The sequence below is a fragment of the Dicentrarchus labrax genome, unplaced genomic scaffold (assembly GCF_905237075.1).
Source record: "Dicentrarchus labrax unplaced genomic scaffold, dlabrax2021, whole genome shotgun sequence".
NCBI lineage: Eukaryota > Metazoa > Chordata > Actinopteri > Moronidae > Dicentrarchus > Dicentrarchus labrax.
The window spans coordinates 26188704-26210758 of NW_026136715.1; the positions used below are offsets into that span (position 1 = coordinate 26188704).

At 43.5% G+C, this 22055-nt stretch overlaps 1 protein-coding gene across 4 annotated transcripts; it reads left to right on the forward strand.

The window, feature by feature from the left end:
- The first annotated feature begins 540 nt into the window (after positions 1-540).
- Positions 541-21634, forward strand: wu:fa11c10 (protein FAM110B). 4 transcript variants are annotated; one of them, XM_051425507.1, is made up of 3 exons: positions 541-672; positions 17504-17932; positions 18333-21634. In XM_051425507.1, exon 3 carries the CDS (start codon positions 18343-18345, stop codon positions 19735-19737), a length of 1395 nt encoding a protein of 464 aa, XP_051281467.1. In that variant the 5' UTR covers positions 541-672; positions 17504-17932; positions 18333-18342; the 3' UTR covers positions 19738-21634. The 4 variants fall into 4 exon arrangements, with proteins under 4 accessions (XP_051281467.1, XP_051281469.1, XP_051281465.1 ...); XM_051425509.1 differs by lacking the exon at positions 541-672 and adding an exon at positions 6819-6837; XM_051425505.1 differs by lacking the exon at positions 541-672 and adding an exon at positions 9548-9711.
- Positions 21635-22055: the final 421 nt, after the last annotated feature.

Below are 22055 nucleotides of genomic sequence, written 5' to 3' on the forward strand. Positions count from 1 at the left end.
AGGGACAACATTTTTCCTGCCATTGTGCTATATTGATTTTTTATTCTTCCAAATAACTCCATTATTCCAAAAAGGAACATTAGGGACTTGCATTACGTAGTAACTGTGTTCTCCACAATCCCTTTTAGAACTGTATGTAACAGTAATAACTGACAAAACAAAAGACTGTTCGTCCAATCGTATGCGTTTGTATTACGTGTAGTACTTTTGATCTCGCGAGACAAAGTGGTTACCAAGGTAGCGGGCACGCAGCGTCCTCCAAAACTGTAAAGGGCCCACTGTCTGACCAATGAGGGGAAACCCGACCGTACCAAAGTGTGGACCATTTTAGGGGTGTACTAAATGCCTCTCCTTAATTATCTATCATATTAAAGGAATTCAACTTTTCACAATTACTCAATCTAGTGTTAATCAAACACATAGATCTATTCACCATTTAAAAACCTTTATTGCGTTTCACAAGTGTAGATTACAAACACAAAGTAGTTCTTACAGTGTGGTGGGTGTCCGTTCATGGTATCAACCGCGCCAACATTGAAAGTTTGTGTGAAAGTGGACACCGTTCGTCGTTATTATTTTCAATACCAACGTTTGCTGGTGTCCGCAATTACCTGCTTCGCCACATCTTATCCGGACATTAAATTCACCGTCTTCCAAACTGCTGTAGACACGGTGAGTAGGTCTCTTTTAAATCAAAGTGGTCACGTGGAACAGTGCATGGGCCGCACCTGTGTTAGAACTCCGCTTCTGTTCTAACGGTTGTAACGGTTGTAACGTTAGCATAACGAGCGTTAGCTACGCTGAATGAAAAGAGAGAAACAATGAAAGCAAGAGTTTGAATTCACGTCGCCGTCCCTTGCAGTTAGTTCAATATTTCTGTGATATACAGCAGAGAGAGGCCACAGTAGTCTTTTCTTTTGACACTGTGTTAACGTTTCTTTTTAAGGCAATACTTTCCATTGAGCAGCAAAACATAACTTTGCTTCATTGTTCCAAGATTTACTGCATAACTGTTCAATGTTAACTTACATGGCTACGGTTTTTGTTGTTGTTGTACAGTAACTAACGTTAAGTGACTCATTCTCTTAAATATCCATGCCTCATTTGACCTGCAGTGGGTCTGTAATTTCTGAGACCACCTCAGTTCCTCTTTAATCGCCTACACCGCTGAAGGGAAGTGATATTGGGACATCAGGCCTGTCTTAGCTGGATGCTGTGATTCACAGAATAATAGAAAAACATGTGAGGTAACAAGATGCCTGTTGCATAAAAAGAGGAAGTCAGAGTGTCAGAGGATATGAGTCTAGTCTGGTTTAGAGGGCACACAAGGCTTCACACTGCTGCTGATGTATTTACACCAAGGCCTTTCATGAGGGCAGTCCATTAGATGAGGAAGTTGGGGCCTGAAATTTGCTTTTGATGAAAGCGATGTCCCTTCCTGTATTAGTCTGGAGGCTTTGAATCAGCAGGTTGAGTGCAGGGTTAGCCTAAAAACCATGCGTTTTGAGCAGATGACTACACAGGCTGAGATATAGAAATGTAGCCTAATAATCTGCCTGAATAGCATTTTGTGTATGTAGCTTATTTCATTGAAAGACATTCTGCTGAGCCACTGGGCCATCTTCCTCTCTGATACCACATACACAGACAAAGGACAAGAACAAGTACTTACACTTAGGTACTTGCGGATGCTGAGTGCTTAATAATGCCATTACAGTTATAACGGCTTTAAAATAAATAATTTATATATTATAAATAAATATTTTCATCAGATGACTGTGACAAATTGCTAATGCTGTTGTAGAAGTTGCTCAAAATATCTCCACTTTCCTACCTGCTCAACTAACGAGAGGTTACATTACGTCATGCTGCTGTAGGTGGTATCAGGTGCAGTATTGGAGTAGTTAGATGATTACAATCCCGAGTAACGAGCACAGTATCGGACCCGATACCAGGATAGTGGTATCGGTGTATCCTTCATATTAAATACATACTGTGGCTGGTCTGCTTTTCTCACGTTATAACGTGAGAAAAGCATATATATTACCTTAATAATTGGTTCACACTCACAAAAGACCTGCAGAAGCCGTTCACCTTGAGCAACAGAAACAAACACACCACCTTGTACTTTCCATGCTTAATCATTCCCAGGCTAGGAATGTGCATCCTGCAGTCTAGTCAGTCTAATCAAAAGTCAGTTTGCTTTTTAGTGTGGAGTCGTTTTTTTATGGGCCCCTCAGTGAGCGCAGCACTCATCTTGGGGAAAAACAAGAAAAAGTAAGCTGACATTGGCTGGAGCTCTGACTCTATTTCTTATATCTGAATGGAAAAAGCATAGTAGTTTTCTAACATTAATAACAGTTTGTGGCGGACTGCATATAGCAGTGGTGCAGAACTGCCTACTGTTATTCACATCTGTCTTTTGAAGCATCTGCAGAGACTTTGCTTCCTTCATTAAGACAAGAGGAAACATCAAATGGGCTGGAGAGTATGGGTTGGTGATGTCTGGAAATAAGCTTATGGGGGTTTTAACTGAAGACAGAGGCCCACCACAACCCACTAGAGTCCTGTGCACGGGATATTCTTTTTACATCAGTGGTATCAAAGCAGGAGATGGGCTCCAGCTTATGTAATGCTCTTGGAAGATGTTGGCTGATTATACTCTACTGCACACCGAGCCTTTTGTCTAATTCAGGAGCTTAGATTAGCTCGATCAGCAACTTTGCAATGCTGGCGGGCAAAATCATTTTAAACTTGTGCTTATTCTGGTACAGTGAAATGGGAATTTTAATGAAATGAATACTTCAGAAATGCCATCCTTTCATTTTGATGGCAAATAATGCAAGTCTTAAAAAAGGGTGCTTTCCCACGCTGGAACATTTAATCACGACTGTTACATCAGCCTGCTGTGGCAGCATGCATAATAGAGTAACAAACCACTGTTGCTAATGCTGGTGATGCTCCGCTTTCTCACAGCTCCTCCAGAATCTGTATAGGACAGCAAGCCTGTGATTAGCTGGAAAATATCATATTTTTCTTACCAAACCTACATACCATCCATCACAATGAATAGCCAGCAAATACTAGTGTGGCCTAGGACAGAGTATGCTCCACTAGCTGTGGCCTGTAATATCAAAGACAACCGAACAACCTAGGAAAATGTGTCCATTCTTAGGTTTTGCACATCTACATACATCTTCTTTCAGAAGAGAATATTTTGGCAGTCTTTCCAGTATGAGAGAGTTTGGTTAGGGTGTTGTGTTGGAAGGTGCCACACTCAAATCCCACACTGCCCTTGTTTCAGAAATGAGTTATTCATCATGCCACAGGGACTGACTCCGAAGCTGTGTGGCTTCAGTTCTCACACTTACTGTCTGGTTGCTGTCAAAGTGCCCTGTTTTGCTGACTGTTGGTCTGTTGCTGTGTTTCTCTTCCTGTCTCTTTCTCTCTGTGTTTGGCAGTCAGTCTGTCCTGTGGTGTTACCTGTATTTGGCCTTTATTGCTACACTGAGGTAGCTTTGTATGTGGTTTATCTGCACTGCCATGAGATGATGAGGTCATCTTATGTTGCCATCATTTTTTGGACCAGGCCAAGTAATCTGCTCCACTTGGCCAGAGTATATGATAAAACCACAACCACACACACAGAACCACAGATACAGTCTGGCATTATGCAATGCTGTTCCAAGCACTCATTTGATGTGAGTGAAATATATTTTATATGCATTCCCGTGCAGAGGTACCATCTGTGTTGATTCACATACCATGGGTACTAAATAAGATGCACATTTGCACATATACAGTCATGAACAGTGGTGGAAGAAGTACTGAGATCCTTTACTTAAGTAAAAGTAGCAGTACCACACTTTCTAAATACTCAAGTACAAGTAAAAGACCTGCATTCATGATTTATGGTATTGGTAGCAAAACTTAACCTAGAGTTAAAATAAAAGTTTTGATAGTACGTCTCACATTTTTTCTGCCATAGCCATTAAATGTATATCTGTAAACACTCCCTGGTTGCCTCTCTGTATAGTAGTTTACATTGTCAGTGGTGAACACGTGCACAAGGGATTCACAGCAAATGCTGCATGCATGTACTTGAAGAAATATGAACATTGCAAATCATTTGTGCCCATATGATGTTTAATGATGTAATTCAGAGTAACAGAGCAGCCGGGCAAATGCGTTGAGAAAGCGTTTCAAACCTGCAATGTAAACAGATAAACGATTTGCTATTCTTCCTCTGTTATATGTCCTACCTGCCCCCAGTGATTGATGTTGACATGTTATTTTGAACAGAACAGAAGATTGGTCCCTCTCAGTGCCTTATGTGTTGTTGAAAAATGTAGTGGAGTAAAAAGTACAATGTTTCTCTCTGAAACTTAGTGAAGTAGAAGCATAAAATCAAAGTACTCAAGTAAAGTCCACAAATAAGCTCCACATACCAATTGTCACATACAATTAAACTAAAGAGGCATGGTTTTGTATCAGCTTTCGTGGATCATTTGACTTTCCGCTGGATGTCATTAAGATGTGATGTCTCACTATTAAAGAGTGCAGTTTGCTTTCTTGCTTGCTTTACAGTTAGGCTAAGCCCTCTCTGGCCCAAATATCCTAGACAGTAGTAGTCATGTGGCTGGAGTCCCCTTCAGTCATTGGCCCCTGGGGTGCTCCTAGTTTAGGCGAAATTCCCCCTAAGGAATGAGGTCAGTGTAACTCCTCGCCCTGGCAAGCTGTTCCTCTGTTTGTACTGAAGGTCAGCAGCTCAGAACTCACATGCAGATCCCTCACATGTGAACGGCTCGTCTTGTGTGACTGAGTGAAGTTGTGAGCCGGAGAGGAGGGCATTGCATGACGCTTTTGTCCTGCAAAATTATTATTAAGTTTTCAATGCAGCTGACAGCTGAACTGGCCTCCACATGGAGAAAACATGTGAGTCTGCTTTTTAAAAGGCTGGCTTTGAAGAGCATGGGTCTTGCAATGACCTACTTAAAAATGATTTTTGTTGTTTCTGTTGGCCAGGTGAAGGAGCACAAGTGGTGTTTCTGTTGGATGCTATTTATACGCCAACAACCCAAACACAGATTGAGTCTTAATCATAATTGGTTCAGAGGCTGGGAACCAGACAGTTAAGACTGAATCAACGATGACTACGCTAATCCAGTATCTGGTTTGATGAGTTTGTGTGTGTTTGATACGTCACAAAGTGTGTGCTCATCAACTTGTCTTCGTGAATCCCTACACACCCTTGCTGTATCAGTTGGGGAAAAGCATTTGCATGTGAGCGCCAATAAATGTGGGTGTGTTTGCTCATGTATTTTTGGAGGATCTTCCTTGTCCACCATCTATCCCACCCTTCCAAGACAAACGTCTTGATGCCAAGCTTCCTTTCATCATACTTTCCAATTTATTTTTATTCCCACAAGGCCATGCTTCCTCCCTACACGTGAGAGACACTCTGCCCTTTGCCTGTTGTCAGCACCTCTGGCTGTTTTGATGTTTAGCGACATGCCTTTCGTTAACCATTATTTACCCTGCCCCCCTCTGCACTGGGTCCACTGACCTACTAACCAGAAAGCTCAAACAGCTTTAAACATGTCTGTGTGTTACAGATCCCTGCTGCCGCTGTGTCACGTTGGGATCGCTTTTACAAGACCATCTTTATGTAGCCGCAAACTCGGCATGTTACATGTGAGGGCGTCACTCACAGTCTGCAACTTTACAACTAGATACCGTTGAATCCTACACACGGGTCCTTTTTAAGTACTGCTTCTCTTTGTCTTATGACATACTAAATAAAATATCTTTAGATTTTAGGTTCTTATTCAGATTATAAATCTTTAATTAATTAATCGAGAAAATAAGTGGCAAATTAATCGATTATGAAAATAATTATTGTGGCCCTAATTATGGGAATTGCAGTTATATCATATAGGTACTGTCCTTCACTGTGCCAGGAGCATCTGTAGAGGTAGTTCAAGGAGGGTATGAAGTTCATTTAGAGGGCTAGGTGGAACATGAATGTCACTGCTCTCTTTGAAACTTTAACACACCTTATTTACAGAGTACAGGGTTTCCTTTGCTGCAGGTCGGTATGGTTTGTTTATATGCTATATTGGATTTTAGGGGTCAGGGTCTTTTGAAAGAAGTCACATGTTGCTCTAAAGAACTCCTAATGTTTAAACAAGCCCATAATATTTGCTTAGGCTGTTTGCAGCACTTTGGAATATGTTAGTCAACATACATTGAATGTTAGCACTAACCAGGCCCGATAAGAGATCCCTCTAGAAATTTGAATTTTAACTGCTACCTAATTATCATTTATGAAATAATCCCATTTACATGGCCAAATTCAAGACATGAATTGCAAATTTGAGCAGATAAGTGTTTGGACCACGGGCACAGTGAGCTTGGCACCTGTGTAATTACAAAGGAGCTCTCTGAGAAGTTTATATTTAAGTCTCAAGGTTGTTCTCACTCGGCTCATTCTGATTTTCACACGAGATTGATTCCAGTTTGGTATCTTAAACAACTGAGGATGCAGGGTGACAGAGACGGGGCGTGCTTGGGCATGCCAGTGTGTAATGTGAGCAGTAATGTGAGATGTTAGCCTGTTGAGTCCCTGCATTCTTGGAATGCGTGTGTGTATGCACCGAGTGACAGAGCTTTTGGTTTTGATTTTGGTATGAGAGAAAAGAAGCCAGAGCTGCAGTAACTTTACACCCCTCGTCCTCTTTTAGTGGTCACTACATAGAGACATTTCCAGCTGATTAATTAAAATAAGAGAATTGTGAATAGAGCTAACCGTGGAGTGTCAGACTCATCGTTGTGTGGGTAAGTGAGCATGTGTGCACGTCTGTGTATCTTGAATCACAGAGTATTTGGCCAAATGAGAAGGCACCACACACTCACACTAATGCTCTTAATCCACCTGCCTCCTCTTTGTCTCTGAGCGAAGGTGTGTGTGTTCTCATGGAAGTGTTGTTGGAGGGCCAGGTGGGATACTCACAAGGTATTATGTTGGAAATATTTCCCCCCCGGCACAGAGATGGTGTAGCTTTCAGAGGACCTGAGAAGGACTGACAGGAGAGAGGGAAGAAAGTTGAAGAAAGGAATGAGACAAAAGGTCAAGCAGAGAAGTGAGAAAATTGATTTATCTAGAAGAAAAATAGTTGATTTGCTGAATAGGAGAGGTGGACCAAAAAGCAGAGATGATAAATATGCGATTATCAGTCAGGCCCAGTCCGAAGGAGTGATGGAAGTGAGGGGAGGAAGGAAGGGAGCAAAGTGTGACTGATGTTGTTAAAGGAGGTAGAAAAGGTGTCAAAATGTGTTGACCCAACTGAAATGTTTATTGTCCCATCCCGTTGACTCCCACTGTGTGTTTTTTAGCGTGGGGTCTGAGTGGATGTCCGCTCCCTGCTGCTGCCTCCGGAGTATGACTGACCACTGCATGTGTGTGTTTTGATTTTTAGACTGTGGGTGTGAGTGCCTGAATCTGCGTGTCGGTTTGTATACATGTATTTTTGTGTGTGTGTGTGAGTACGTGTACCACAGAGAGCTTGGTCTGGTGCACCCCGCCCTGCTGACTCCTTTAAATAAGCACCGCTATGTGTTTGGACTGTAAGGAGCGAGGGCAGCTCGGCCACGGTGTGCAGGAAGTGAAAGAAACTATTCATGGGAGTGGATACAAGCACATTTACCGGTTTATTATTTATATTAATTGGACACAAAGCTTTATATACAATCTCACAGGAATACTCTTGAGGTAATCCGGTAGTTAAAGCTTCTCCTGAACCACTGTTTTGCAGGCCCTAATGACAGGATATCCATGACCACACCTCCTTCATAATGATATTGCCTTTTTTCATCACCAGCTGTCTGTTATCCCACTTCCCTTCCCTGACTTTCTCACTTGCTAGAATACATTGTTTATTATCTCCAATCTGTTGGAAGGGAAAAGGCAAATTATGATGGTGTAAATGTTTTCTAATGTAATACGTCTAGTCTTATTCAGTGGAATGTCAAACTGATTTATGTTTAAAGGTCCAGTGTGTAACATTTAAGGATCTATTGGCAGAAATGGAATATAATATTCATAGGTATGTTTTCATTAATGTATAATCACCTGAAAATAAGAGTTGTTGTATTTTCCTTAGAGTTTACACTTTTTGTAAGTTTCGTGGCCACCGTAGTTTCTGCGCAACTATATGCCACTAAATCCTAAACACTCTGGAGATTTCAAACATTTCAATACATAAGTGAGATAGGAGTTTTACATGTCAGTTTCATGCCTGTCTTAAATGACCACTGTATAGCATGTAATAGCTTCTAGCAGTGACATTGCAATTTGCAACCATTTAATACAGCTCAGCCTTCCAAGCATGTAGGAAAAAACTACAACAACAAAAATGCAAAGGACCCTATCTACAGCCACTGCCTAGTTTGTCCATTCTGGGCCACTGTATGAATATAGCAGTTCAACAACCCAGCCTTACAGAAGAGGACCCACTCCCTCTGTAGATAAAAAAAGCTCATTCTAAGGTAATGACAACATAATGATTCCTGCGCTTATACACTGATGAAAACCAAAAAAAACAAACCTATAGATATTCCATTTCTGCCAATAGATCTTCCTAAATGTTACACATGGACCTTTTTAAAAAGAGAAGTTCAAACCCTACTTACTTTCTCACATTTTACAGAGCTTGCAAATTGTGGTGTAAAGGGGTTATGAAAGCTACAGAAATAGTCGGAAGCATTTCCCCCAATTACAGCATTGGAAAGGTGTAGGGGGAGGGGATTTCTGAACCACCTGACAAGCAGTTCTGATGAAGTATACTGGCAACTCAAGCTGGCGACCAAAGACAGAAAACGGTATTATGAATGTTGCAAATATGCAACATGCTGCGTAGGTGAGGGTGTGATATTTAAGTTCCAGGTAAGACAATGATGGTGCTGCATCGTATTACAGCAAAAGTTGTGACCGGTTCAACTGCTTTGTTCTGGGGCCCTCTGCATTGGCACCCCTGTTAACATCAAGGCAGTGCTCCCATTCAAATGAAGGAGAATGAGGGGCCGGTGTTCGTTTGCCCCTCTTAACATGGACTTTTTGTGTTATGTTACTTTTGTGTTTATATATCTGGCACTTGGATGGTGCCAGAAATGTTGAAGAGGGTGAATCCACAGAAAAACAGTCACAGAAGCTGGAATAAGGGATTGTTTTGTATTTTTAGGTGAGTGAATAATGACTTAAACTAATCCTAATATTGATTGTTTTCTTCATGATGATCAATGTTGATCATGTATCATATACCACTACACCAGCAGGGTTAAAAACCTGAATCATCATTTCCATTATGGGTGCTGCTGTCATAAGTTGTGGAAATGGCAAAGACATAATGAAAAGGTGTCGGGAATATGACGTGACTACGAGGAAAAGCTGTCTTCCCAACTCTCTTCCTGCTTTTAGACAGAGGGGGCGGAGTCTTCCTCTGCAGTGGGAGGAGAAGGAGGGAAGCATATGAGCCTCGAGAGCAGAGAGACGCTCAGGTTAGTGTTCATTTGGCTCGCACATACACAGGAACTCACCACACGCATACCGGCACATCAGCGCTTCTGCCAGCTGCTTCCTTCAGTGTTGTGAAGTTACGGTTTTCTGGTTTTCCTGTACTCCAGAGATCTTAGTGCCTGCCTCATATAGATCATGTGAGTAAACTTTACCTTGTGTCTTGTTTGAGCAGATTAGAGTGCCTGCAGTGTGTAGACATGGGGATGTGTCTGTGTACTTAAACAAGGGGAGGGGGACTTGTTGCTCTGGGAGGTATCGACATTAAACTTTACACTTCAGAGTGATGTATTGACTTAATGAGGTTTTTCAGTATGTCTTTGTTTTCTTATATGTCCTGTTTATGTAAATGCATCAATCATTTGTGCTAATAATACCTTAAATATATGTTAGCAAGAGGATCAGCAACAAGTCTTTGTTATGAGTTAACTGTACAGAACAACTGAAATGCTCTGTTGTAATAGAAGCAGCTATTGTCTCTTTCTGTGCCACTGCCATGCTTCCTCGTCCTTGACATGGGATGCCAAATCTAAAAATACTGGTCTTGATTCTAACATTTGGCAGCTCTGCTGCGGGACTATTTTCATTCTCTCAGCCCCCTTAGCTGTAACAGTGTGAGAAGCTGCGTGACAGGTTGGCAGAGTGGATGTATCATACCTCTAACAAGTTTGACATTTTATTTCAAGCAGAAAAGGAAAGCGCCTCAGAGCGTTCCCGCTCCAGAGGTGCTTCGGTATATCTCAGACTGTGTTGACGAGGGTCAACGATCTGACAGTTTCATTAACTCATCTGTCTCTGTTTTCTCTCTAACATAGATGGTTTTACTTTTGCTTTTAAGCCTATATGTGTATGGGCTATATGCATATATCACAGCAGGCTGTTGGCTAAAACAAACAGAAGCTCAATTTTCAGTGACTGCTCTTTGGACTCTCAGTAGTTCTCCCTGTTAGTGGGGAGGTAAACAGGGTTAATAAAGGGTTAACAATTGGAGAATAAGTCCTGTGTGTAAGTGTTTGTACATGTGAGTGCAACTAACGGGGTGTGTGGGTGTGTGTGTGTGTGTGAGTAAAACACTCCCTGTATCCAAGCCAACAGTGAGGCCTAGCCATTGAGGCGACTCCACAGTGACCACTCTCCCTCCCACCAGTGTGTGTGTGTGTGTGTGTGTGTGTGTGTGTGTGTGTGTGTGTGTGTGTGTGTGTGTGTGTGTGTGTGTGTGTGTGTGTGTGTGTGTGTGTGGGCTCTGTAGCTGACTGAGGACAGCAGTATGTGATTGCGTCCATGCCTGCGTGTCTCTGGAATGTGTTCATCACCACGTTCGTGGGGGGGGGTTATTTTCCTCTCTGCTTTTTTTTGTTTGCCTTCAGGCTCTGCCATTGCAGGATAGAGCTGTGTGTGTGTGTGTGTGTACCTGAAAGTTTAGGTATTCTGTTTTTTCTTTATGCAGTTGGCATGTAATTGCATTAGTGTGTATGTTCGTCTGCATGTGCACATTATGTCCCCAGGTTTGTGTGTGAGCGTTACCTAACAGATTGGAACCAGCTGAATGAGGCGAGAAGAGATGCCTCCAGCCACTGATCCAAACACACACACACTTAAAATTACACCCCTCTCCCAAAAGATCTGCGAATCCGTTTGGGGGGTAACATCGCAGTTTCCATAATCAGCAGAAATTCTTTGCTGGATCCGAGTTATTTCACCCTCTAGGGGCTCAGCAATGCCAGAATCTCCATGGCCATTGTAAATCTGAGGGGTTGTAATCCTGCCTGCTAGTTATCCATTACAGGGATAAAAATAAACATAAACATCTTATCGTTAGATAATGCTGCAACTAATGATTAATCGTTTGATCTATGAAATGTCCGAAAATAGTGAAAAATGTCCTTCCCAGTTTCTCAGTTCAAGGTCTTCAAATGTCTTGTTTTGTGAGACCCAAAGAAAAAACCTACTTAACTTAACCTAACTTAATTGACTATCAAAATAGTTATTTTTTTTCTGTCAATTGCCTTAATCAACTAATGACGTGTGAGATGCTGCTTTTTGTTGTTAGTTTTTGAATACTGACCCTTTTAACTTTAAATATAAAGGTGTGGAGGAAAGGGGCTTTTTTTTTCTATTGTGGTGTTCTTGTTTATGTTGCAACGCATATTGAATCTGTTTTTTTCTGATTAGCTCATATGGGCAAATGGCAGATGTTATAATATGTTTGTCTTGGCTGCTGGGTTTAGTTTTCCTAAGGGAGGACTTAACCACCTGCTCTCCCCTGATCACCTACTCAGTCAAAACTCTCTTCCTGACATACGCACACACAGAAATGAGGATGTTGACATTCATGGATGCACAGCTCCACACATGAGACAATATTTCATTGGACCCCTCCTCACCCCACCCTTGGATGTAATTGTGCATGGATCTGTGTGTTTCCTGGGGCCACAGACACAGACAGTGATGGGCAGAAGTGGAGGAGGGGGGTTTAAGGGGAGACCAATGGATGGAGGGAGTGGGGGAGGGCCACGCAAAGATGAAGGGAGATGCTATAATAACTGTCTGCTTACAGTTCAATGGCTGTTTTTGCAGTTGACTAGACCCTAGTGCTTATAAGAGTTGCATAACACCGCAGTCCAGACACTTCAGTCATGCATGTCAGTCGAGTTCTCAGCCCGGACGAGCTGTTTTCAGTAGGAAATGAGCAGTGTGGTCATAGCTGATAGCTGGACAGCACTGTGTGGTGGAGCCAGGACATTAAAGGTTGAATCCCGGGAGATCTGGTGCTCTCCTCTCTGTCTTCATTAGCTGTCTTTGGAGCACCCTAAATCAGCCCTGAGGGGGAGTGGCTGATAACCTTTTGAACTCTTCTTTTAAGCTTTTTATTGACTTAAACTGAATCTGGAGTGTCCCAGTGGGGTGATGGGACTGGTGCTTGTGTTGTATGCTCATAAGCTGGTAGCTTTATACCTCAGTTGTAGCCTGTTTCTCATCAGGTTAGACCAGACAACCAGAAGATACAAGGAAGATGCCAAACCAAAGTAAATAAGCCTGCAGTGTTCAAGAGGCAGAGGTGGTCAGATTATGGAATTGTGAATGATTGTCACCGTGAGCATGTTAGCATGCGGGCATTAGCATATAGCTACGGCCTCAAAGAGCCACTAGCACCACTGTAGACTCATAATATTGCAAAAAGTATTTGTAATCAGTCAAACTGTTCTTGAGCAAGACACCAACTCTGTGCCATGGTATGGTGTATATGCTCCTCTGTATTTGCTGTATAAGCTATGAAAGAACGCTAGTAAGTGGACCTTGAACTGAGAATGTCTTATCAAACTATTTGTTTTATTTACTAGGTCAAGAATTTTCTGTTGTTTGATTGTGTCTAATAAAGGCAGAACTAACGAAAATATAAACTCTTAATTTGAAAAACAAAAGTTACTGTTACATAACGATTCTCCAAAGACGTGTGTTTGTGTGTGTGTTCATAGTTGTTATCAGGCCCATGTTTCTCCACCTTTAAAAAAAAATAAATAGGCTGATAGCGAAAGTAAATGCACCACTCTGCCAGGAATTTGAGAGGCTTTAGTGAGGTCTATGCTTGAGAGTCTTTTTTTTTTGGGGGGGGGTTGTTTTTCTTCAGTTTTTAAGCAGTGGTTAATTTGGACAGTCAGTGCTGCAGATTACCTTATTGGCCCTGTTTACACCTGGTATAAACATGTTGTCTGCAAACTTCTGCCCACTCGTGATCACCCATGTTAATGCCAGGTGTAAACAGGGCCATTGTGTGACTCCTACAGCGGTTGCTGGTATGTTGTGTACAGGCTTCGTGGCAAAGAGACAAGTCCAAGTTCCAACAGGGTCAACCTCCTGGTCACTCACAAACACACAAACGGGAGCAAACACTCCAGCTGAGTGCGTTTGTTTGTTTTTCTGTCTTTCTCACACATTTCCTGTTGTGAATGTGTCATTGCTTCCTGCTCGTGAGCGACAAACCTGAGAAATCACTGCTGACTGACTCACCACAACTTCTCTCTCGCTCTGCTTGGGGTGAAGGTGACTCTACCAAAGAATATTTACAATACTGACAATTTTCTCTGAGAATGAATGATTTCAATAGTATTTGCTGGTATCTATCTGCCCTCTGAGCAAAATGCTCAATCCCTTCCATATCAGGGAAAGTTGCTGTTTAACCAACCAGACCTCTGGGATCAAATTCACTGAAATCACCTCATCTGGTCATCTACATTTAGTCTATTCATTAAGATTCATGAAATGTGTGTGTACATATTCTGTATCTACGTTTTCTATACAATCTGGGGTCAATGTCCGCTGGGACCAAGGCCACTGCGATATGACGAGCCAGCTGGCGTCACAGAAAACACTCACAAACATAAACGTGAACATGAATCGTTCCTGTCCCTCAGTGTGTGGACTCTCGGAGTGCTGCATCTTCCTGTCTATTGTCATGATTCAGGACATTTTCTAGGAAGCATACTCATGGCCTACATCTCTCTTTCCTCTTTCCTCTCCGACCTAAACCCATATCGTCACGTGTTGCTCTTTGCTATTTATTCAGTAGCTTAGTGATAGATAATATTGGCGAGGCAAATCCGTCCCAGTCATGGGCTCTCCCTATAATTAGTCTTAAGCAGGCTGGTTTGTAGGTGGCCATAGTCAGCTGTGGTAAAAAGTTAGTCATCTCTCCCTTTCAGCAGCAGCTTTCCCTGTCATCCGTTGCTACATTTCTGTTCATACTAGAGATCAGAGTAATACCATGCACACTTTTAGCTTTCCTCTCCTGTTTCCTGTCCTTTCTTGCTAACATATTACTCACCCGCTCACACTCCATGAAACGCAGTCTCTTCTCACATACACAGCAGACATCACAAGCCATATCATTACCCGCTAATATGGCGGTTGGAAAGGCAGTCAGATTCATAACAACACAGTGGTTAGCATAGTTTTATGATAAACGAACCAAGCAACTTTCCATTGTGGAATAGAAATATCATTCTTGGTCTGTCGCTGTGGTTGGTGCCTGTGGTGCGCCCGTCGCTTTTAGAGACATCAGCTGTTTGTGCAACTGCAGGACAGAACATGAATGGAAAGTTAGAAATACAACTTGGACAGGAGATGTTTTTGTTTCCCTAGAAAGTTGTTCCTAACTCACACACACACATAGATCCGTGGACTCATGGTGAAGCTTGATCAATTCACGCCTTGTTTGGTGGCAGGCAGAGGTATAACGCTGCTGTATGCACCAACATTAGGCCCTTAGCAGAGAGGCCTTTCAGCTGTACTGAAACAGTACAGTGAAGAAATGGATGACAAAAGCTTCTGTTTTTAGGAGTGAGGATGATCCAGGCTGGCAGTATTTGCATGTACATACCTTCTCAGTGCCAAGCTCTAAAAACGGAAGGTAACTGGGTTTGCATTTACATACTTCCAAATCTGACCTTGATGCAGTGTGGATTCATTTAGCAGCGTTTATTTGACCTTTTTTACAGTCTCTTTTGGAGCCTTGCATTGACAATAATTATTGTTGGTGGTTCAAACTCTCTCAAAGAGACTGGTTCATGAGATTATAGTTATCAGCTGAAATAGGTTTATGTGGGTGTGAAAGGGATCTTTGTGTCTTTGTGCCTTGTGTTTTATAGTGTTGAACTGGTGAGATAGACCATGATTCCCTGAACAATTGCCTTCACTTTGTGTTTCCATGAGTTGTCCACCATAGCCTATTGCTATTAGCAACCTTTTTGCTGTGGTGGCAGCAGAGGCAGGGATACAGAGGCTGGGTCTGTAGCGGGGAAGCCAGGTTATGTATATACTTTTAAGACCATTACACATTTGAATTTGGACCTCTGTCAAAGTATTTGTCATTCAGGTACAAGGCAATAACACAGTCTTTCTTTAGGATGAGTTTCTAGGAATGGACATATATTCATCTGTGTGTTAAAGTTGAAATCTTCTGATTTTACACATGAAAGTCTGTTTACAGGTGCTGCGGACTACTACAGCATACGTGAACAAAAGTTGTATAAAACCTTAAAACCATTTTAAGGTTAACATTTTGGGCTGCGTTACGTGATAAATGTCTGTGTCGGCTGGGGCTGAAAACTACAAGTTTGTAAATGAAAACAATCTGAGGTGTTAGAAAGAAGTGAGCTTACAAGACTTCTATAGCCCACTCCTCATCTATACTACTAGCATAACACACTCAAATCTCCGACCAAACTGTTAGTGGTCACGTTGCATTGTGGGTAACGCAGACACCTGGTTTTGACAAGAAAGTAGCATGGATGGAATAAAAAAGACTATCTGGTTCTGCTGCATCACATTTGATTCAAATCAATAGAGTACTGAGACAGGTGTGTGTGCGCATCTCCCTCTGAAGATCATTAAGCTTTTTGATAGGCTGAAAGTCCCAACTGTGATGTCATTATCCCGTGCGCGTCTCATCTAGTGGGTTTCTGTCGTCCTGTAACTGAAACTAACTGAACAATCCCTCCTTTCTTTGCCTATAAAATGTTTTCCCTAGAGGTTTGCCTCAAGGCTTTTGGTCACTTAATGTTTGCGAATCATTTATTTTCTGTGATGCAAATGTGTGTAATTTAAGTCACACTATTTTAAACTCTTCTTTGGTTTGTCACATAGTTAAGATGAAAGCAGTTGTGACTGTGTGTGGATATTCAAGCTCTAAAAGCAAGTGTGTGTGTGTGTGTGTGTGTGTGTGTGTGTGTGTGTGTGTCTCAGAGTCTAAGCTGTCATGGTCGCTTTTGCTCTTTCTCCCTGCCGCTGGTCTGCTGTTCAGGGATGAGAGAAAGAGAGGGGGGAGATGTGAGGGAAACAGGGTCACATGTTGAGGGAGACGGGAAAGAAGATGGCTATAAAAAGACTAATTAAAAATGTGCAGATAGATATGTTGGAGGTGGAGGTGAGGAGGAGGAGGAGGGAGAGAAACAGTACTGGGCGTGATGTAACCCTGAGAGTAATGTTGTAAATGATAAGAAGCGGGGGGAGGATTGTTTTTCCACAAAATAGGAGCTTGGAGAAAGAGGAAAACAGATGAACACTGTGTGTGTCAGCATTGCTTTGAACTCCTAAAAGTGAGAGAAATAATTGAAGTAATTGGGTGCTAAGGTGTGGAAACAGAACAGAAGAAACTTTTACTGTCTGTCTTTGTTTCTTTGTCTCTGAAACTAGTGCTGCACTTGTTTGGCTGCTTTTTAGACGCTGAACGTTAACTCCATTGCACTACAAGCACCAGCTAGATGATTTATAATGAAATGAAAATGAAATTAAAGCACATTTAGACTTGGAATAAGATAATCCTCTATTGTTTACTGTGTCTCTGTTGTTCACACACTTTGTCTCCACTCGGTGATGAAGACAAAGAGCTAAACAAGAAGAACAGTTGTGTGGGCTTTCAGTCTTTTCCACAATGTTTTCATAGCACCCCGCTGAGCTTGATGCAAGTCAATGTAAAAATTGCAGCTGTTTTGCCCGTTGTCCTCCTCTCTCTTTCTCTCCCCCCTTTCTCCCTTTCAAAGAATTTTCATTTGAATGAAAACCCTGCCTCAGTGTTTTGTTGTGCTCAGAGGGGGGAGGGGTCCAATTGGTCAGAATCACTTTCGAGGTGGACCAATGCGAGCGCGCCTCCCGCCTTCCTCCCCGCCCCCGGTGCCCCACTGAGGCTCCCGGCCTGCCATGTGATTAGCCGGCTGGGAGGAGCCAGACGAGGTATTAAAGCCTGTCCCGTCTGCTCCACTTCAGTGTTGAAGAGAGTCCCTGTCTGTCAGCCGGAGAAGTGTGTGTGTGTGTGTGTGAGCGTGTGTGTGTGTGTATCAGTGTGTGTGGGTGCTTTTGTTAATGAGAGGCAAACAGAAAACAGAGAGCTCTACCATTATCTGACTTGGACTTCTATCTCTTTTTAACCCTCTCCAGGACTGTGGGGCTCTCCAGCTGAGTTGCCGGCCGGCTTTTTGTGTCAGAACCCAGCTGGACAGGCGGAAAGGCTTGACAGACAAGTTGGACAGAGGTCGCAAAGGGGATCATAAAGGCCGTTGTGTTGCTGGGGATCGTTGCCGGCCGGATCTTCCAGACCTGCAATTTGGATAAAGAGCTTCCATCGGCTGCACTGTGGCTGACCGCTGACCCCGATCTGCAGCCTAGCCCCCTTCTGGGTCACCACTGAGCTAATAGAGGTGTTCTGGCTGGGCCTGATGTGGAATTTGACCCCGACTGACCCTGTCCCACAAGTAGCCTTTCTCTGAGCCCGGACTGGGGAAAAGGGACGGATAAAAGAGCAAGAGGGGTGACAGAGAAGAAAGGAGGAAGAAAAGGAGAGAAGTGAGAGCAGCAGCACAGCGACCGGTAAGGAAGTTAAAGGGGGCTCTGGGAGCGAGGGTGCAGGGGAGGGAGGAGGGGGGGAGGAGAGTGGGAAGAAAAGAGAATACAAAAGAGCTATTTTCTTAAGCTTAGAGAGGACATGTGGGACCTCTAAAAGGATGTTCGCTGACCATTAAATCCCCACTCTCACCCACCTCTCCTTCTGTCAGTTCTTCTGTGTCTCTGACTCGTATCTCCTGTCCACAACGCTCTGGCTGATAGGAATCACTTTTGTCACATTTGATACAAATAGAGGACAGTCAATTATTCTTTAATAACATTTCTCTCAACTCTTTGTTATTCACTCTTTGCTCATCTTTACTCTGTACACAGTTTGTTTTAAAAACCTTTTGACTAACCGAAAATCCTCCTTTCTCTATGTCAGCTCTTCCAGTATGCCGGTGGAGACCCTGCGGCCATCAGACGGCCGTTTGGCCGGGGTTCCTTTCACCTCTGCCATGCCCTTCAGGATACTTAACAAGGGTCCAGACTACTTCCGTCGCCAGGCTGAGCCCGGGGCCCGTAAGCTGAGCGCTGTAGAACGTCTGGAAGCAGACAAGGCCAAGTATGTAAAGAGCCAGCAGGTGGCTCTAAACCGCCAGGCCCCCATCAAACCACCAATCATTCGCAAGCCCCTTGTTCCTCCGGGGATGATGCCCCAGTGCCAGATCAGCACTCCTCCGGCCCGCAAAGTTCCCCGCTGCCCAGCAGATGTGGAGAATGGAGGTGGGAGAGAGGGACCTGTAAGGAGAAGAGGACCCGCTCTTAACTTGGATATTCTGAATAATCTTATCAATGATGTATGTGATGGACCAATGCCATGTTCCCAGTCCTCTTCCTCCACCTCCCCCTCTTCATCATCGCCTTCATCAGGAGCTAAGAGCATCGGCAGTAGCCTGTCAGCAGAGCAGGAGAGGAGCAACCGACTCCTTAACAACCTCAAACCATTAAATCACAGCACCATAAACTCCTCTTCCACATCCTCTTGCACTTCCTCTCCACTCAACAACAACCTCCGGACCCCTGCAGCAGAACCCGCCCCGCCGGCCGCCCCTATACCAGCACGAGCACCCCGCATTGGGGTTCCAGCACCCTATAGCTCCCCTAACTCTGTGACGGTGCGCAGGGTGGACGTTCGGCCTCAGGCTGAGATACGGAAGCCTCAGAGGGCCCAGCTGCAGCCCCAGCTCAGGCCCAGACAGACTGCCCAGGGCCAAGTCGCACACCCCCAGGTCCCACCTCCTCAGAACCAAAACCAACCCCCTCCTCCGCTCTCAAACCCCTCCCAAACCCTGCCCCCACCTCCAGCCTATCCACCACCCAGTCCCATGCTGATCCGAGCGGGAATCATCCCTCCAGCCTCCCCCGCTTTCACCCGTATATCAAACGCCAGTTCCAAGGGGTCCGCCCGCAAGCACCCATCCTTGCACCGTTCCAAGTCGGACCTGAGTGACCGTTACTCCCGGGCCACAGCCGACATGGAGCGATTCTTCAACTACTGCGGGCTGGACCCGGAGGAGGTGGAAGGCATGGGTGGGGTGGAGTGTTTCACAAGAGCCAACTCGGACATCGTGTCCGTCTCCAAGCTTCGCAGCGTCAGTACGCCCAGCTCGGAGGCTGACCGGCTGAGGGAAGATGAAGTAGATGAGGATAATGAGGACGGGCCAGCTAGAGCCAATGAACGGGTCCCCTATGGGATCTCCGTCATCGAGAGGAACGCTCGAGTCATCAAGTGGCTATATGGCATCCGTCAGGCGCGAGATACTAATAACGCTGTCTCTAACGTATAGACTAACGAGGACTTGAAAGGACTTGAAAGGAAAAAACAGGGAAGCAGTACTTTTTGTATATGTATACATACGTCTGGAGAAGGGAAGCCTGTTCATCTTCTGCTGCCTTACATCACGTTTAAGGATTATCCAGTAGTTGTTTTTTTACTGTTTCCTGTGAAGACTGACTGTTTTGGAAATTGCACATTAGTGATTTTTATCCGGGCTGCAAGTCAGGACTGCTTCCTTGCAAGACTAAAGAGACGATACATTTCCCCTTTCCTTCACTTGTTGTGTACAAGAATATAGGTATACAAAAGCAATAATAGACTGGTATAAATGATGACGGTGAGGATGAAGGCAGAGGATGTTTGCGATTTGTGGTTCCTCATGTAAAGGTACATTGTGTGTGCTGTGTGTGTGTCTGTGTGTGTGTCTGTTTGTGTGTGTGTGTGTGTGTGTGTGTGTGTGTGTGTGTGTGTGTGTGTGTGTGTGTGTGTGTGTGTGTGTGTGTGTGTGTGTGTGTGTGTGTGTGTGTGTGTGTGTGTGTGTGTGTCTGTCTGTGTCTCTGTGTGTGTGTGTGTCAGAGATCTCTGCGGCACAAAGCCAGAGTGGAACTTGGCTACAAACTGCTGGAGACTCTGATGCTACACAGTACAGTGACTGTTGAGTAAGCCAGGAAGAGAACCACGTTGATACTGTGAAACTTTCACAAAAAAAGCTTCCATAAACACATTTGTATTTTCAAAAAAACTGGCTGTGTAAGACTGTTATTATTATTATTATTATTATTATTATTATTATACAAATTTCTGTCAGCATGCGAGTGAAACGTTTGTGTACATTTATTTTAGGGGTTTGTCATCTCAAGCACACACGTTAACGCTCACAAAGATAATCACTTCATGGCACAGACACAGTACATTCAGGTCAATTACAGTGAATATGGTAGCAGCTGCAGCGAGTGCTGTCTGTATATCGGACTGTAACATTATCTAGTTGTGTGTTTGCATCTGAAACATGGTCTCATGTCTTGGATTACGCTGCACTGGTGCAGAGAATAAATCTGTTTACTATGTATGTCTTGGCACGGATGAGAGAGCAAGTCATTTGATAAGGGATGATCTCATAAGTGGATGGTTGAAGTAAGTGTAGCATGAAAAAGTTATTTTGCCTCCAGAGAGAAAATCAAAGGATGGGCAAAAGGACGACAGAAAAGAGTATACTCATGGATAGAAAAAAGATATCTGTGGTGTATCACTATGTGTGTGGTTCTGAAAGTGTCTCAGGAAGATGTACTCGGCATACTAACGAAAATGGACCAATATTTATTTGGAAAATGTAACTTAATGTATTTTTTAATACTTTTGTGTACAGAATTCAATCTTTGCTCTTAAGTGCAATCTGATCATATCTACTACAATTACAGTAAATGTAGGATCACATTTAAACACACATGCAAACACAGGCACCAGTCACATGCTATGTGTGAATGTTATAAACAGGGGACTGATACATGTGCCCTGCTGCTCTGTGAGCTGGAGCACTAAAAGGTAGCGATACTGTTGTGTATTTATTTGACTTCCTGTTTGTGGCAGTGGGAGCAAGAGAAGGACGTGTGTCTCCCCTGTACGAGTTCTCCACCCTCTGCATCTACTTCCTTTTTAACTTTTCAGGGTATTCAGTTATGAGCACCAGCCAGGTTTTCCCTCTTCGTACCTGTGCCTGTCACAGGTAGACGAAGAGCAGCGTACAGAGGGAGATCAGATCAAAGGGCTGGAGAACATGACGGCAGCGATGGTGAACAGAAGTGTGCTGTTGAATCCGGCACTGGATGCCCAAAGAGTCTTCAAGTGAGAGATCCAAAATGCTTTACCATGGTGTATTCTAAACGATTAATAAAACATTGTTAAACTACGTTCTTGTTCACTGTCTTATCTTATTTTTCTGGTCTTTCAAGTTGACTGTAAGGTGACAGGGCCCACCTGGCTCCAGCATGTGGCTGTGGCTATGGCTAACAGCCACTCCTCTGATTTCTTTAGGGTTTTGGGAGTTTATGAAGTGCCTCTGCCAAGTCCTCGCTTTATAATCTGATATTTGGTGTGGGTCCAGTTCAGCAGAGGCAGGTGTTTGGCCCATCAAATCTCATTTCAGCATAAATAATTGACACGCAGCACTTTCACTGAGCTCCCCCGGATGTGTTTTTTTTTGTTTACTTTGTTTGTGTTCTGAGAATGCGAATGCTACATTATTTAGATTATAAAATGTGGACACAAACAACCTCTACTCTTGGACTTGTAGTCTCATGTAGTCGCTCACAAAAAAATTGCACGACTTGT